The sequence below is a fragment of the Stegostoma tigrinum genome, chromosome 16, assembly GCF_030684315.1.
Source record: "Stegostoma tigrinum isolate sSteTig4 chromosome 16, sSteTig4.hap1, whole genome shotgun sequence".
Taxonomy (NCBI): Eukaryota; Metazoa; Chordata; class Chondrichthyes; order Orectolobiformes; family Stegostomatidae; genus Stegostoma; species Stegostoma tigrinum.
This window is the reverse complement of record NC_081369.1, coordinates 42,573,680-42,589,159: the sequence shown is the minus strand read 5'-3', so window position 1 is coordinate 42,589,159 and position 15,480 is coordinate 42,573,680. Positions and strand designations below refer to the sequence as shown.

General features: G+C 38.6%; 1 protein-coding gene across 1 annotated transcript in view; it reads left to right on the top strand.

Moving 5' to 3' along the window:
- The window catches only part of LOC125459774 (golgin subfamily A member 4), a 709,733-nt gene extending 696,316 nt beyond the window's left edge, over positions 1-13,417 (top strand). Inside the window, exon 41 of the mRNA XM_048546606.2 lies at positions 11,133-13,417. Within this exon, the coding sequence (XP_048402563.2) occupies positions 11,133-11,226 (94 nt within the window). The 3' untranslated portion in view covers positions 11,227-13,417. The remainder of the gene's footprint in view (positions 1-11,132) is intronic.
- The last annotated feature ends 2,063 nt before the right edge of the window (positions 13,418-15,480 follow it).

Genomic DNA, 15,480 nt, shown 5'->3' with positions numbered 1-15,480 from the left:
GGGTCTTCCAACAGTTGGGTCTTCTCTTCCTCTGTTAATTTTATTTTGCTATTTTAAATTCTTCGCTGACAGCATTTAATTGATCTATTAAACTGTTAACTTTCCTGTTATGGTTAGTTCTTTCTGTGCCACTTGTTGCTTTCTAATTTATTGCATTGTACACAGAGACCAGCGAATGCATTCTTTATCTTTTAATCAGATGGTCTTACCCCAAACACATTTAATATCATCCAGGGACCATTGACCCGTGGAGGTTCCATACTTCTCATGGATTTCTGTCAAGGTTTTTGAGAGGTCAGATTATTGTTCAATGTATTCCTTTGATTTTATCAGATGGAGCCTGCCATCCTTTCACTGTTGTAGAGTGTTCTTGTTTCTTTTGTCCTGCCATTATTTCTTGTGACTACCAGTTTTAATGGGTCTTGAATCGTAGGCTAGTCATATACTTGGTGGGGGGGGGGGGGAGCGCAGAGATATTATTTCCTCTGCTGAGTTAGACGTCTATTAGGGAATCTTAGGCCAAATACTACTCAGAGAATTTTGAAATCATGTGGAGGATTATTCCTGGATACTTATATGGACTTAGAGCCAATGGGACTTAATGAGCCATAGAACAGAGATCACACTCTCTGCCAGTAACAGACATTTGTAAATACAATGGGCTCAAGTTGGAGATTGCAAACAGGTTATGGCTCATGTTAGACAAAGTGGGTTTGAGCTTTCACTATCACCTGAGGATATTTAGAATCAAGTGGAGTCCTTACCTCTCGAAACTGATGGGATATTGGGAGTCTTCAGTGTTCCAACATTCATCTTTGCAATCCTGCCGTCTACGCAAAGTTATTGGGCTCCGAAGAAATAAGGAACAGGTCCATGATCTTCTCAAATGTCCAGCTTTATTTCTTCTTATATGTAGACTAAATAGTTGCAAGTTGAGACCTCTGCAACCGTAGCTTTAATCACGCTTCTTATATTACTTTTACATGATCCTCCCCAAAACCCCAAATAACAGTCAGTACATTCTGTTAATCTATTCCATGATATTTTCCCATGACGTACTCACAAGCTGTTCCCCACACCCTAACTACAAGATCTAGGCCACAGTCTGTTAGTCACGTACTTCCATTGTTGCTTCAAACCAATCTCCTATTCTTGACCACCCCTGCATTTCAACTTTTTACAATAGCATGTGTAAATTTAACTCTTGTTATGCTGTAGCTTAATCACACAATTTTTAATGTACTGCACAGACAACAATCCCTTGATGTCTGTGATCCAGGGATTGGTGCCAGAATAGTGCTTCTCTGATGTTTTCTCCATCCATATTACTTGCATCTTGTCTCTTTGTATGGTAATGTGTAAAATAAAGGACAGAGTTTAAATAGTCAAATTACAAGCTAGTAACCATGTTTAGTTCTTGCTATTGTTTGAAAACAGTGAAATTATTATAATTAGTTATTTTCTTAATGACAAACCTGACATGCACATTCTTTTAACCTGATTGTTAGCTAAGTAGTGATTTAGTTAAATTTTCACATTTCTGCTAACTCCAGGAATAGTGAGGCTTTATTTCCAATGTGCTCCAGTAAGCATATTTTTTAAATTGCAATCATCGCTTTGCACAATTTCCTTTATTTAAAGTAGTCTCTTTTATAGACCACAGTCCAAAACTTGCTAAAAATTCATTTACGGGATGAGGGTGTCACTGGCTAGGTAGCACTTATTGCCCATTCCTAATTGCCCAGAAAGCAGTTCAGAGTCAATCACTTTGCTGTGGGTCTGGAGTCACGAGTAGGCCAGACCAGGTAAGGACCATGTATTGTCAGCGCTGTTTTGACTATAGCTTTTGCTTCATTAACCACTGTAAATAGTACAGTAACCTCAGCACTTGTAGTAAAGTCAAATTAACAGGATTTCCATTGATATATACAAAGATTGTCATTAAAATCATCAATTTCCCCATGATTGTCTTTGATATTTTTTCTAAAGTAGATTTCTCAACTGTGTTGAGCTCTCAGCATGTTGAGCATCCCCCTGTTCTTCTGTTCTGTAACTGTCCTACTTCTGCATTTTGTGTTTGATTTTCAGCCAATGCTGTATCTTAAAAGTTTTCTCCAAGATGTCCAACCTTATGTTCCATATGCCCCCTCTCTGATCTTGAATCTCTGTAGATGCATTACAGTCCCTTAAATTTCTTCTGAAAGTGATTATGCTTACTATTGTAAAACTCTTTTTAAATTTAATTACTATAGTGTGAGCTTCTCTGTACAGTATTTTCTTTATTTATAATTTTTTTAAGTCTGTTTGCAGTTTTACTGTATGAAATTCTTCCATAATGTTTTACATTGAAATATTGTATCTCTGTATTACTTACTGTGTGTTTATGACTCTTTGAAGGGTATTTCCATTGTTTTTAACATTCAAAGTTATAGTTGCCCACCTTTTTAAGGTTTTGATACCATCTCTACCTCTCAAGGTGGAGCTTCCTCAGTTCCTCCTGAGAAAAAACCATGTTTCCCATTTTTAACAGTCTAAAATATCAAGCACTTCTTTCTTTGGCTACAGCCCCTATAAATCTTCACACCAAAATCACAGTTTATATACCGAGTCCCAATTCTTCAAACTGATTAGTTTCTGTTGAATTGCCTTCTGCTAAATTCTTTCATTAAAATTCTCTTAAAATTCTTTTTCCATCTGAAATAAATTCCGAGGTCTTCCCATTTCCTTAGTCCCAATTTAAACCTATTTTCTGGCTCTTTCACTCTTTCTTACAGATGCAACTGGTGGAACTTAATCTCAGTGGCAGGAATGTTCACTATGAGTGGTGAGAACTCTCTTGACTTCCTTCGCCTAGGCTTTGCATCGTATTCCTAAAGATATTCCCTTTTTCCTTGGAAACTTTAGACATGCAATCCTCTCTTGCTGCCTACAAAGCCTCCTTCAATAGGCAATGATCTTTTACTAGGCGTTGTTGGATTTTCTCTCTTTTCACAACCCACAAGCTTTCCCCTCTGTGTCTTCTCATTTTTCTTGCGAAGGTTTATCTTTGGAGTGCTTAGATTGCCCGGTTGATCCTTCCTTGGTTACTATAGTCTGTTTGTTGATGGGCACGTATTAGCTACAGACTGACTACATGTATTTTTAAAGCCATAGTGCACTTAAAGTGGTAAACTAATTTGTTTTCAAGATTTTATTTTCTTCTGGTTCTTATTCTTCTCATGGATGAATGCCTCAGCATGGAATTTGATCTGTGTTTTTGCTCTAAATGTGGCGTTACCCTGATTGACCCCACTGACACCTCAGGATAACTGCCGCTGTGTGTTCGGAATAACAGTTATTTAAGTCACCAATCCTCCTATCCAATGATCATTGATAGAGGATACACTACCAGAGAGCTTTAACAGACAACCCAACGTTTTTAAATAATAAGGTGGTTCATTGCATGAAAGCTATATGTATAGCAACATACTACTTAACAGACATAATTACTAGAGCGCTTACGAGCTATGCAGGATGTATCTACTGCCTACAAAGTCAAGTGTAGAACTTACTGTCTCCACCTACAGACTGTTTGTGGCATCAACAGAATGGCTGGAGTTCAATGTAACATGAACATTAATTCTTTCAGAAGTATTATTTAATACAGCAATAATTAGGCTCTATTTCTAGTACCAAGTACCAATTCATGGCCTACCACTACCCAACCAAAGTTAAAGCCCAAATGGATACCTTTGAGGAGGTTTTAAGTTCAGAATGTGATTGTTGAGACTCGAGTTCGTCTAGCCAACATAAACATGCCAGTTTTGTAAAGTTAAATTGGCAATATTCCCAAATCTGTCAATAATTGGAATGTAATCAGCACTTCGATAGGAAATAAAGATGTTAACAATAGCACTGATGGTTGGGTCAGTTACATTGCCAGTCCAATCCATGGAGATGCATGCTGTGACATCTTCACGTCATAACTAACCTGAGAGTATTTCATTCTGTCAGCAAGTACAATGCATTCTACTTCTACAGTTCACAATCACTTTGATCATGAACCATGAAAAAAACAATTAGATGTCACAAAAAATGTCACATTTTCTAAATGTTTCATTTGAATATTGCTGCAATTATATCACCTCTTAAAGTGTTCACATTATAGAATTGATGACTTATCTGTGCTGTCTATTTTATACTCAACAAATAATGCTTTCACCATTTTGAGCACTTTAATATCAAACGTCTGCATATATTATAAATAATGACAGGCACTTAGGAAAGCTGTTAAACAAATCTGTCTTAGTTAATAGCACTCTTCTTACTTGCAACTGCCTTTCATAATTTACATCAAACATATCCAGAAGCAATAAAACATCACTTACCTGTAACAAACACTGGTGCAAATCACTTGTACTTCTATTTTGTGCCAAACATATTATGCAAACAAATCCCAAGGCATTTTTAAAAATTATCGTAGCTTATGGAATAGAACACATTTAGTACAGTATAATAGTACCTTATCTGAACAGTGCAGAATACTCGTGATCATTTTCAATTATGTGAAAGATGTGTGTTACGGAAATACTTCCCACATCTTCCGAATATTTTCATGGGAAAGTATCAAAAAGGGGACAAGAATGTGACAGATGAAGTATCTTCTTTCTAATGCAACTTGTGGCATTGGTTTTGTCTATATAGATTGCCTTCCTATTTTAAGAATGAAGGAAGCAATATTCATTTCATTTTCAATCTCTGGACTAAATGAGATATACTTTTACATCAACACCTTCTGCAATGAAAACGAAAAAAAGGCACTTGAATCAATCTTGCCTTCTAATTGCGTTCCTGGATTCATATATCTTAATCTTTAAACCAACCAATAAAGAGCATAGACCACAAAATCAAGAAGAAAAAGACAAATTAAGGATAATTACTCCGATTTCCCTTCACCTGAAACTGACCTTGACCTCCTTTCTACACTTATCACTGTTAGGGATGATAATCCAGTATGCACTTGCCCTATCTTGCACTTCATTTTCATGTTGAATTTATATCTAAAAGACTCCTGAATTCATTCCAAATACATGGGATAAAAATGAGGGTTATTTGGGAGGAAGAGTCCGGATTTTCTGCAGAGTAAAAGGGAATTGCTGAATCCCTAACATTGCTTAATACAAACCAAAAGAACTGCAGATGCTGTAAATCAAGAACAAAAACAAAGCTGCTGGAAAAGCTCAGCAAATCTGGCAGCATCTGTGGAGGAGAAAACAGAGTTAACGTTTTGGGTCCAGTGACCCTTTCTCAAAACCATTCTTGCTGCCAGACTTGCTGAGCTTTCCCCTAGAATTGCTTGATTGATTTATTGTTGTGACACATAGAGATACAGTGAAAAATGGTGTTTTGCATGCTATTCAGGTTGATCATACCAGATTCTGAGGGAAATGCCCAAGAAACTGAAAATTCCAATGGGAAGTTTCCCCTCACTTAGTACCCCCTGAAAGTATGCATTTAAATCAGAGAAGTCAAAGAATCCTGCAGCAGTTATTAGCTACCCAGGAAAAGTTAAATGAGTAAATGCCTCATCTAACTCATGGGCAATTATTGAACTTACCCATGACTTACCACACAGTCCCGAGCTACAACTTCACCAGACATGTCTATTCAACTTTTTGTGTTCCCTGGGGCCAAACAATTCCATCTGTTACCCTGGGACCTAGTAAGCTTTAACATCCCCCACACACCATGACTGGACTCAACACCTGATTGCCAGTTGACCTGACAATCCCTCCACTCTCCTCTGACCTGACCGACCTACCTGCCAACAGACACAATCCCCATCTTCCTGCACTCCACCACCATCCACCAACCCCCAGGACCTGACACCCCACTCTATCCCAGGATCAAACCACTGCCATCCCCCAAGAACCTTAATCCCAAGACCTAGCGCATCCATTCCTCTGTAGCCAGAGCTGCCAGCTCTCCTTCCCCATGCTGAAAATAACACCCCATTCATATACTCCCTGTTCTGCCCAACCCAAGCCAATCCAAACCACCTTAAGCATTCAATCACTTAACTACCATCCTTCCCATTTTGCATCATGCACCCCACCCACCTGCCACTCTCACAATCAATCCACCTGGCTCCCATGCACCTAGTGCCCTTGCCTAGCACTCTACCCACTTGATACCTAACCCCCACACTTACCTGGCACGATATCTAGCTCGCTCCTATCCACCTGGCACCCTACGTACTTGACACTCTTCCTACGAGGCACCCTAACATTACACTTATCTTAGATAGTAAAACTTTCATTGAAGCTGACAAGATGGCAACCTGTGCTGTTGGGCACTTAGATCTTTGAGTATTGCAACTACTGCCGTGAAGAAAGGAGCATGGATTTGTCTTCCTCCAACTATCCTGCACTATGAAGACACAGTTAAAGTATTTTTTGCAGGCTCCATGACCTGAATCCTCTGCTAAAACTGAGGAGATCTTTCTTAATGTAAAAAATAAAAACAAAGTGGCAATCTGACTATAACCACCACTCATCAGAAAATCCAGCCCAACATTCCCTGCAGGAGCTCAAAATTTAATATATTGGTCTCTCCATGACAGAAATATGAGCTTTCAGGCTCAGGCTAGGTGATACTTAAAAAATTCCTTGATTTTGATAGATTGTACTATGAATGCCAGTCATTTTTGTTTTTCTGTCACTAAAAATTAAAGCTGTATGCTTCAATGAGTTTGTGGCACACGTTAAATCCATCAAGCAGAAACCAAGAGTTAAAATGGAACAAGTCATTCTGTTCTCAGCTCTATCTGGCTAACTAAAATTTGAAATTACAGGCATCAAGGGCATCTGCCCAAAGCCAGCCATGTTTTTTAATGATGTTCCAGGCAGGTTACAGCACAAGTGAAGGCTATTCAGTTCAAATGTCCATAATTGTTTTCTACAATATGAATTAACCTACTATCTCTCCCTTTCATTTTCCCTATAGCAAAGCGGTTTATTTCTCTTCACATAATTGCCCTTTTTTTTCCTAAAGGCCTCAATTGAATCTGCCACCCCCATACTCTCAGGCAGTACATTCCAGATCCTAAAGACTCACTGCTTAAAAAGGTTTTTCCTCATGTAGCCGTTGCTTTTTTGACAATCTCTTTATATCAATGTATGGATCCAGATCTATCTGTTTATAAGAACAGCCTCTCCCTTCCTATTCTGTTCAAATCCTTCATGAATGTGCTAAAACCAATTGTCAAATCTCCCTTCACTCTTCTCCTTTACAAGAAGAAAAATACCAACTTCCCCAACCTATCCATTAATGAAGTTCCTCATTCCTAGAACCATTTTCATGTACCTTTATACAATCCCTGTAATATTTCCACCTTCTTCCTAAAGTACAGTCTTCAGAACTGGGTACAATATTGTGATTGAGTCCAAACCAGTGTTTATGTATTTATCATAATTTCCTTGTTTTTGTTTTCTCTGCATCGATTTATAAAGGCAGAATCCTATTTGTTGTGTTAACCACTTTCCTAATCTTTCTTGTCACCTTCAATGATCTGTGCAACTCTGCCTTGGTCTCTCTGTCCACTACCTGCATTAGAAGTGTACTCTTTATATTGCCTTTCCTGGTTCTTCCGACTAAAATGAATTGCCTCACGCTTATCAGCATTATCTGCCACTCATCTGTCCATTCCAATATCCTATTGAAGATCAACACTATCCTCCTCACAGTTTGCAATACTTTAAGGCTTGTATCATGTACAAATTTTGAAGTTTTACCCCACATGTCCAAATCTAGGTCATTAATGTATTGCCAGAAAAGCAGAGGGCCTAACATTGACCTCTGAGGAACCCATCTATATAACTTGCTTCAGTTCAATAAAAAGCAAATCACAACTGTTTCCTAACATTAAGTCAGTTTTGTATCCACGATCCTCCTGCCCATTTTATTTCATGGATTCTGACTTTGCTGATGAACAGCATTATCCTCATCAATCATTTGTTATTGCATCAGGGCCCAACTGCTATTTTTGTTTGATTCACGAGCAAAGATCTCAGGACCCAGATACAAAACTAAAAGAGACTCTAGTAACTGCAGACACCTAATTTTTTAAACAGATTTCCTATGACCAAGAGGAGTGTCTCCATTGGCCTAGGTTTTCCTCCCTCTTGAACGATGAAATCTCTTCCCTCAAAACTCAATGCATGTACCTTTCACTGGAAAACATTCCAACAGATTTATGGTAATGACCCCTGTGATACATATTTTAATGACTAGTTGAGACTGTTCGCTATCGCTTACACTTAGGTAAGGCACTCATTGTGCTATATTCCTACCAGATGTAAACATCTGTAGATCAAAGTATCAGGTGTTTCTTCTTCCCTGGAACCAAAAACCTATAAGCATATCTGAGCTTCTAAGTGACCATTTTGCCCCAGCCTTACTGCATATAGTGCAGTTATGTATTCTTTTATGTTAAAGGATCACATAAAATGTCACAGAAACGAATTTCAAAAGCGTACATTGACATCTTTTTAGTGCAACTTAAGTCATAACAATGTATTTATGATCACATTATTTTACTCTTTACTGCCTATTTCACTGAAAACAACAAATTTATGGATTGTTATTAAAGAAATTCTGATTTATATTATCCAAAGGCAGTAGTCACAATGATTTCTCTGATTCCAACAATTTTTATTTTTACAAAAGTCAAATTATTTTTAGTTTTCAATGCATCTTCACACACAATTCAAAGTAGCAAAAGCCCTGTGTAAAATAACCTTTCTCCCTACCTGTCTCTATGAATTCACAAACTCCTAACCTGCAAGCTGTTTTACCACAGTGATTAACTTCTAATTATGTAAACCGCCCAACCAGAGAAGGGGGTTATACTGGACCTGGTTTTGGGAAATGAGTGAAGAATGGGAATGAGCCAGGTGGGTGCAGTTTCAGTGGGAGAGCGGTTCGGGCGTAATGACCATAATGACGTGAGATGTAAGATACTCATGGATAGGGATAACAGCAGTCCGTGGACGAACGTATTAAATTAGGGGAAGGCAAACGACAACAATATTAAGCAGGAACTAGAGTATTTTGATTGGAAGCGGCTGTTTGAGGGTAAATCAACATCAGACATGTGGGAGTATTTCAAATGGCAGTTAATAAGAGTTCAGAAGAGACACATTCCTGCAAGAATGATGTATAGGTATGGCAAGTTACGTGAACCTCGGATGACCAGGGACGTTGTGACCTTGGTCAAAAAGAAGGGGAAGCATACATAAAGCCCGGGAGGAATGGAACTGACAAAGCCCTTAAAGTATATAAGGAAAGCAGTAAATTCCTGGAGGCCTGGTATTCCAACGGAACTACATCAACAAACACATTGAATCAGACCTTGTGTACAAAGCACTGTGAAGTAATATGAATGACGCCTGCAACCGAGGCATATAAATGACAAATAGGACAGAACACCAATGCTTCACCGGAAGCACACTGACAATGTTACCTAGCAGGGTAACAAAACGTTTGCAACCAAACCCACCATCTCGGTGAGCATGTCTACAACCTCATCCACAACCCGGTCTACAAATCTGCTCAAAAACTTTGAACAGACAGCATGGTTTTGTGCAGGGGAAGTTGTGCCTCACAAACTTGTTTGTGTTTATTGAAGAGGTGACAAAGGTGATTGATGAGAGAAAAGCACTTGATATTGTCTACATGGACTTCAGTAAAGCCTTTGGCAAAGTCCCTCATGGCAGACTGGTGCAAAAGGTAAAATCACATGGTATCAGAGGTTACCTGGCAAGATAGACACAGAACAGGTTTAGTCATAGGAGACAGAGGGCAGCTGTGGAAGGATGCTTTTCAGAATAGAAGGCTATGACTAGCGGTGTTCCACAGGGATCAGTGCTGGGACCTCTGCTGTTCGGGAAAGATAAAAGTGATCTGAAGGAATACACAGCTGGTCTAATTAGTAAGTTTGCAGACAATACAAAGATTGGTGAAGATGTGGATAGTGAGGAGGATTGTCAAAGGATGCAACAAGATATAGATCAGTTGGAGGCATGGGCAAAAAATGGCAGAGTTTAATCCAGACAAATGCGAGGCAATGTATTTTGGAAGGTCAAGAACAGGTGGAAATTATACAGTGAATGGCAGAATCCTTAGGAGTATTGATAGGCAGAGGAATCTGGGTGTGCAGATCCATAGATCACTGAATATGGCAGCCCTGGTAGATGAGGTAGCAAAAAAGGCTTATGGCATGTTTGCCTTCATTGGAAGAGGCAATGAGTACAAGAATAGACAAGTCATGCTGCAGTTTTATGGAATTTTAATTTAGCCACACTTGGAATATTGCATACATTTCTGGTCACCATTCTACCAGAAGAATGTGGATATTTTGGAGATGGTAAGAAAAGGTTTACCAGGATGATGTCTGGTATGGGGGATTTTAGCTATGAAAAAAGTTTGGCTAGACTGGGTTTGTTTTCACCAGAACACAGGAGTTTGAGGAGCAACCTGACAGAAGTCTATAAGATTGTGAATGGCATAGATAGAGTGGAAAGTATGAGGCTTTTTCCCAGGGTGGAGGAGGCAATTACTAGCGGACACAGGTTCAAGGTGCGAGGGGGGAAGTTTAAAAAAAGTTACGAGGCAATTTTTTCACACGAAGGGTGGAACATGCTGCCAGAGAAGCTGGTGGAAGCCAACACAATAGCAGCTTTCAAGAAGCACCTTGATGAATAGATGAATAGGAAGGGAAGAGAAAGTTACGGATCCTGTAAGTTGAGACAATTTCAAAATGGAAGGGCAAAATGTGGCAACACAGACTTGGAGTACTCTGCGGCCTGTTCATGTGCTATATTGTTCTAATTGATCTCTGGACCAATGCTAATAGATATAAGTTGCAGAATGTGACTTTGAAGGCCAGATCAGATTCATTCAGTTCTAACCACAGCAACAGAGTGTATGTTTTATAATGAAAAGTGTATTAATTATAATGTATCATCCACCTCACCTCAAGGAAACTCTTGGTGATTCACCGGTGATTTAAGAAAAGTAAGTGAAAAATTGATTGTTTGTCAACATTATAGAAAAATATTTGCTTAATTTGCATTTCTTTTTATTGCCTATAGTTACAGCTCACTGCGGTCAATGAGGAGAGCCTTCAGCAGCACAGGGAACCTGAGAAAGCTGAAGCCTCTTGCTGCCAATTGGAATTTTGATTAGACGGCTGCACCCTGAGAGTCCAGACTGAGTCAGGCCACATTTATCTGTTCAGCCACTGATATGTTTCAAGAAAACTAATTTTTAATCTTTGTTGCAACATTCCAAAACATATAAAGGATGATCTTTCCAAAATAGAGCCAGTAGTTAAGTGCACGAAGACTGGATTTAAGCATCAAAAGGCCTAATAGCTCAAGCACAAATGTGAAACCACTACCGAGAATAAGGGAAATGAAATTCGCTGGATGCCAGACATATGAAGCATGAATAGGAACCCGTCTTATACCCTGCTGACTTTCGTGTCCATTGGATTTCAAGTTCCACCAACTAGGACTGATAAATGCCAGTAGCTCAATAGCCAAATTTAGCAGGACTTTTCATAAATTGATTTATTTCCTAATTTCCCTTTGACTATTGATCTCCTTGATTTGCATAGGTTTCATCAGACCCAAGATGGGGTGAAATCCAACTTTAATGGTAAATTGGTGCAAGTTCAGTTTGGGAATATGGTTCACATGTGGTTACAAACACTGTAGAAGTGTCCCTGGCCATATGTTGAAACCAAAGGTAAAGTCCCTTGAATAAGCCAAGGGCCAACAGCTACTTTAGAACTCTATCTAACCCTATTAGAGTTTGCCCTGAATATTGTAGAGGATAGGAACTGCTGCATTTAAAATGTTGTAGCATAATCAGCAGTGGTCCTTCAAAGTAGCTGTGGATCATCTCCAAAGAAATACAAAAAATCCTTTATGAAAGCTGCAGGCCACAGTTGTCATGCCACAACACGTCCGGCTGGATGAAATCTGGAACCTTCTTCATTCTTTTAACATTCTTCCTGCTGAGGGTGTTTCCAACAGAGTTGACAAAGGATAGAGGTGATTATGAAAGTAATCTAATCCTTAAGCATTTATTGGTGAAATTGATTGCACAAGTAAAAGTTTCTGTTTTGGTCTACTTATTGCAGAATTCATAATTAATACACAGGGTTAGTGTGTTACTGTGTGACATAGATGAAATTAGAGTATTCATTAATTTTATACTGAAAAAATGGCAATTGTTTTATTAGAATCCAAAACAAAGTAATCACTTAAGCGGTCTTTTTGGTGGTTTTTGAATCAATCTTTGAAGACATTGTATCTACAGTTTGAACCTTACTAATTGTCTTTGTGTACACTGTTCAAAAGTTCCTTTATTTGATAATATTGTCATTTTATCACTTACTTCACTCAAGTTTCTCAACCTGTCAGCTGGCAACTCGCCAGGAAAGGAAGAATACATTTATTCATTCCAGTCATATTATTTTCCCAGACTGAGTCATCAAAAGAAATAATGATTGTAGGTTCATAATCTCATGATGTTTATGTCAACAAACTTTATTAAAATATTTCCAATTTAGTTGGTTGTTGCCAGTGCTCCTGTACTATCACCACTTTATTGGTCAATTTCTGTTTTGGATCTTACAGTCTCCTGCCATAACATCAATAGAAAACTCACTGAAACACTGGAAAGGGCAATGTAAATCTATCCACAGAATCTCATTTCCACGATCAGTAAGGGTCAGTCGTTACTAAGTACCACTCATTATACTTGTTTGTATGTAATTTTTATTTATTTTAATATTTTAATTGCACTAACTGATACTAAAATCCTCTGGTGGTCCTGTCCTTCTCAAATCAGAACACAGGGAGTACCACATGTGTATTTTATACAATGAAAGGAAGTGAACTGTATCCTTCATGTAGGATTTGTGTCTGCAGCAGGAAACCTATTCCCTGCTCAAATCTTCACATATTGAATGCACATCTGAATAAGAGCTCAAACCAGAAGAATTTATCATTTATCACTAGTTATCTACTTAATTTATTAACAGAATTTCAGTCTGTTATAAATTAGAGAAACCAATTTGAATTCTTCATAAAGCATTTTTTAAAATTAATTATTCCTTGACCATGAACACGAAAACTTTATTCTCTTGCCTATGGCCAGCGTTCAGTATTCGGTTTTCATCACATATACGATACTGTTTTGCACATTCCAGACTTTTATAGTGCGTTTATTTCTTTTACGTGTGTACCATTTAGTCCTGTCTGTAGGCTCTACAGGACTTTATCTTGAAATTGAGATTTTTCCAAGCCCTGCTAGTGTCATAATGAACTGGAAATCAAAAAAAAATCTGCAACATAGCAAATAAATAATCAGCTAATAATTCTGTGTGTGTTTTTAATTAGATAAAACAAGCTTACTGGAGTCATTTTATAGCCTGAATGTTCTCATTCACTTTTGTGCAGTGTTTTCATATGGTAAAATCTCAACACTATTGAAAACCGTTAGGAGTGCATTGCTGATTAATATCATTGCTAGATAATAATGTACATGCACATATTTGCTACATGAGAGATATTAATCTCTGCACTACCCTTGAAAATTGGACACCTACATAGATAGTACACTCTTGCACACCTTCTGTTAACCAAAGGATGTGATAGGCAGGGTCTGTGCAGTAGGTAGCCATTACTATATAAATGGTATCCAGTTTGCTGTGGGTTTAAGTTTCCTTTTTTCATCATGTGCTGTGACATTACTGGGAAGACCTTTTCAACCACTGTAGCCCAAGCAGTGTAAGTACATTCTTTAAGAGACGAAGGAGAGAGTTTCGGAATTTTAACCACCTCACAATAATGGCGTTAATAATGATAGAAGTTGATAAAATAATGAGAGGTATAAACAGAGAAAATGGTTGATGTCTTTTCCCCAGGATGGGGTTTTCAAGACGAGGGAACACATCTTAAGGTGAGAGGAAAGACATTTTAAAAAGACATAAGAGGCAAATTTTTTACACAGAGCGTGGTTTGCATGTCAAATGAACTCCTTCAGGAAGTGGTAGATACAGGTACAATTACAACTTTTAAAAGACACTTGGATAAGTACATGAATAGAAAAGGCTTGCAGGGATATGGGCCAGGAGCAGGCAAGTGGAATTAGTTTAGTTTGGGACTATGACCGGCATGGACTTGTTGGACTGAAGGGTCTCTTTCTGTGCTGAATGACTGTAAGACTCTATGAGTGCTGACATAGTTCACAAGTCCGGAAGCTGAGCCTGTGACTTGGAGGAGGACTTGCCCAGTGGTGGAATTCCTATATGTCTGCTGCCTTTCTTCTAGGATTACAAAGTGCTGTCAAGAAAAGGAGCCAACCCCTGAATCTGATCCAATGACTCTTTTAGCCTAGTCCTCCCAATTTTTCCCCAAGAAGCAATCTCCTCATCCCAGGAATCAATCTAGTGACCCTTTGTTGCATCTTCTCCAAGACAAGTATATTCTTCTTCAAGTAAGGTCAAAAACGTACACAAAAATATATACAAAGTCAAACACAACTAATCAGTAATTGTCCTTCACCATGCATGCAGTGAGTAGGGAACCAAAGAGAAACGATTCTTATGGCAGATACGTGGCACAGCTGGCACGACATTGCAAATACAAGTGTTTGTTTATAAACATATTGCTGTTTAAGAACAAAGCTCTTCAGGTTCCCATCCTTAGTGTCACCCCATCTTCCAGACAATGGGAGTACTAATCTTACCCTCATGACCAGTCTAACCTAACATCACCTCATTGTTCAGTGTGGGACAATCACACACTGGAAACTCTTTAAATGGTTGAAAACATTCACCTTTAATCAGCGACAACAAAAGGAAAGAAATAAACAAATAAATAAAAGCAACATTTGCATCAAGGACCATTTTCCTTTCAAGCAGCAACAAATTTACAGCCAACAAATGATCACCGCACCCAGCTCATATCTATTGTAACAAGATGTAAATAAAAACCAAAAGAACTGTGGAGGCTGTAAATCAGGAACAAAAACAGAAATTGCTGGAAAAGCTCGGCAGATCTGGCAGCATCTGTGAAGAGAAATCAGAGTTAACATTTCGGGTCTGATGACCCTTCCTCAGAAGCCCTCAGTCCTAAGGAAGGGTCACAGAACATGAAACTTTAACATAGAACAGTACAGGCCCTAGGGCCCACGATGTTGTGCCAAACTTTTACCCGAAACCTAAGGTCTGTCTAACCTTCACCGCTACCTAATACTATCATCCATATGCCTATCTAATAGCCGCTTAAATGCCCCTAGTGAGGCCAACTCCACTACCCTCTCCGGCAATGCAATCCATGTCCCTACCACTCTCTGAGTAAAGAGCCTACCACTGACATCTCCCCGATATCTGCCTGCTTTCACTTTAAAACTATGTCTCCTTGT